This window comes from Oryx dammah, unplaced genomic scaffold, assembly GCF_014754425.2.
Source record: "Oryx dammah isolate SB20612 unplaced genomic scaffold, SCBI_Odam_1.1 HiC_scaffold_25, whole genome shotgun sequence".
Taxonomy (NCBI): Eukaryota; Metazoa; Chordata; class Mammalia; order Artiodactyla; family Bovidae; genus Oryx; species Oryx dammah.
The window spans coordinates 92,465,447-92,466,998 of NW_024070209.1; the positions used below are offsets into that span (position 1 = coordinate 92,465,447).

General features: G+C 39.4%; 1 protein-coding gene across 1 annotated transcript; it reads right to left on the reverse strand.

Moving 5' to 3' along the window:
- Positions 1-767: 767 nt before the first annotated feature.
- On the reverse strand, positions 768-1,550 carry LOC120852295 (olfactory receptor 1L8-like; the record flags this gene model as incomplete). Its single annotated transcript, XM_040225710.1, has 1 exon — positions 768-1,550. A coding segment is annotated over one exon (783 nt), but the record flags the coding sequence as incomplete, so codon positions are not given.
- Positions 1,551-1,552: the final 2 nt, after the last annotated feature.

A 1,552-nucleotide genomic window follows, 5' to 3' on the forward strand; every position in this document is an offset into this window, starting at 1 on the left:
AATTTATATTAAAAACAGAAAATAAATAAATAAAATCCTTAAAGATGATGCTGTTAAAAAAAAGCAAATATACTTTAATGGTAGATGGAAGGAAGAAAGGTTTCAGCATTCCCCCTGTGGAATGGATAATTTCTTGATTCTTATTCTTTTGGGTCATTAGCAATTTTTAGTTGTTTGGTTAAAAATGAAGAAATTGAAAAGAAATAAAGTCATAGCAATATAATAAGGGAGGAATAGAAAAACTAAGAGGAGAAAAAGTGAAAAAACTTAAGTTTTAAACAAGAAAATATATTTGAATGACAAAAGTGAGGAATTATAAAAATATTCAAAGTGAAAGTTAGCTAAAATGTACTATTTCTCCTCCTCCTCTTCTTCCATCTCCCCTTTCAAATGTTTGCAAAGGCATCCAACAGCTACAAATTGAGTAATTATTTTTAGCAATATACTGAAATGGGAAGGATTTTGGAGGATAAGTCTTGAAACGAGAAATTTGTTCAGGAAATATCTGTGGGAAAAAGATTGGTTTAAAGCATCTCATCTGGAAGATGCAATGTGGTGAATCTTCATAGGAAAGAGGAGAAACAGTGAGGAAGAACATCATGATTTAAGCAGAAGCAAAATCAAATAATGGGTCTTCTTCAATGGATGTAATTGACCACAATGCCTATTCTCACATGGGTTAAAAATGTTAACCTCCAAGAGCTTGCTTGTTCACCAGGACCCAATAGAAACCAGATTCACATGGGGAAGATTCCCTTGTGTGTTCATCAAGGGGGTGCTGCCTGAGGTTTCCTCCTGCCCACCAGCTTCCTCAGACCCTGTTTCAGGTCTTTGTTTCTTAAGCTGTAGATAAAAGGATTGAGCATGGAGGACAGAACTGTGTAGACAATTGTTGCCACATGGTCCCTGACAGTGTAGGTGGACACAGGCTGTAAATAGACATAGAAGATGCTTCCATAAAAGAGTGTTACCACAGTGAGGTGAGACCCACACGTGGAGAAGGCTTTGTGTTTCCGAGCAGCTGAGGGAATTTTGAGAACCGTGATGAGGATTCGTATGTAAGAAAAAGCAATGCATAGAAAAGGAGTCACCAAAAAGGCAGATGCTTCTGTCATTAACACAATTTCATTGACAAATGTGGAGGAGCAGGATAATTTCATCAGAGGGCTGAGGTCACAGAGAAAATGATGGATAATATTGGAGTCACAGAAAGTGAGGTGATTCAGTAGAAGTGTGTGTAGGAGGGAGTGGAAGTGAGGCAATGAGCAGGAGAAGGCCACCATCAGGACACAGTGGCGGTGACTCATGATGGTGACATAGTGGAAGGGGTCACAGATGGCCACATAGCGGTCAAAGGCCATGACTACTAGAAGCCAACTGTCAGTGTTGCCCAAGGCATATATAAAATACATCTGGGTCAGACACCCAGCATAGGAGATCGTCTTATGTGACAGAAAGTTCACCAGCATCCTGGGGACAATGGTTGTTGTGAAGCAAATGTCAGTGAAAGACAGGAAACTCAAAAAGAAATACATGGGGGTGTGCAGTTGGG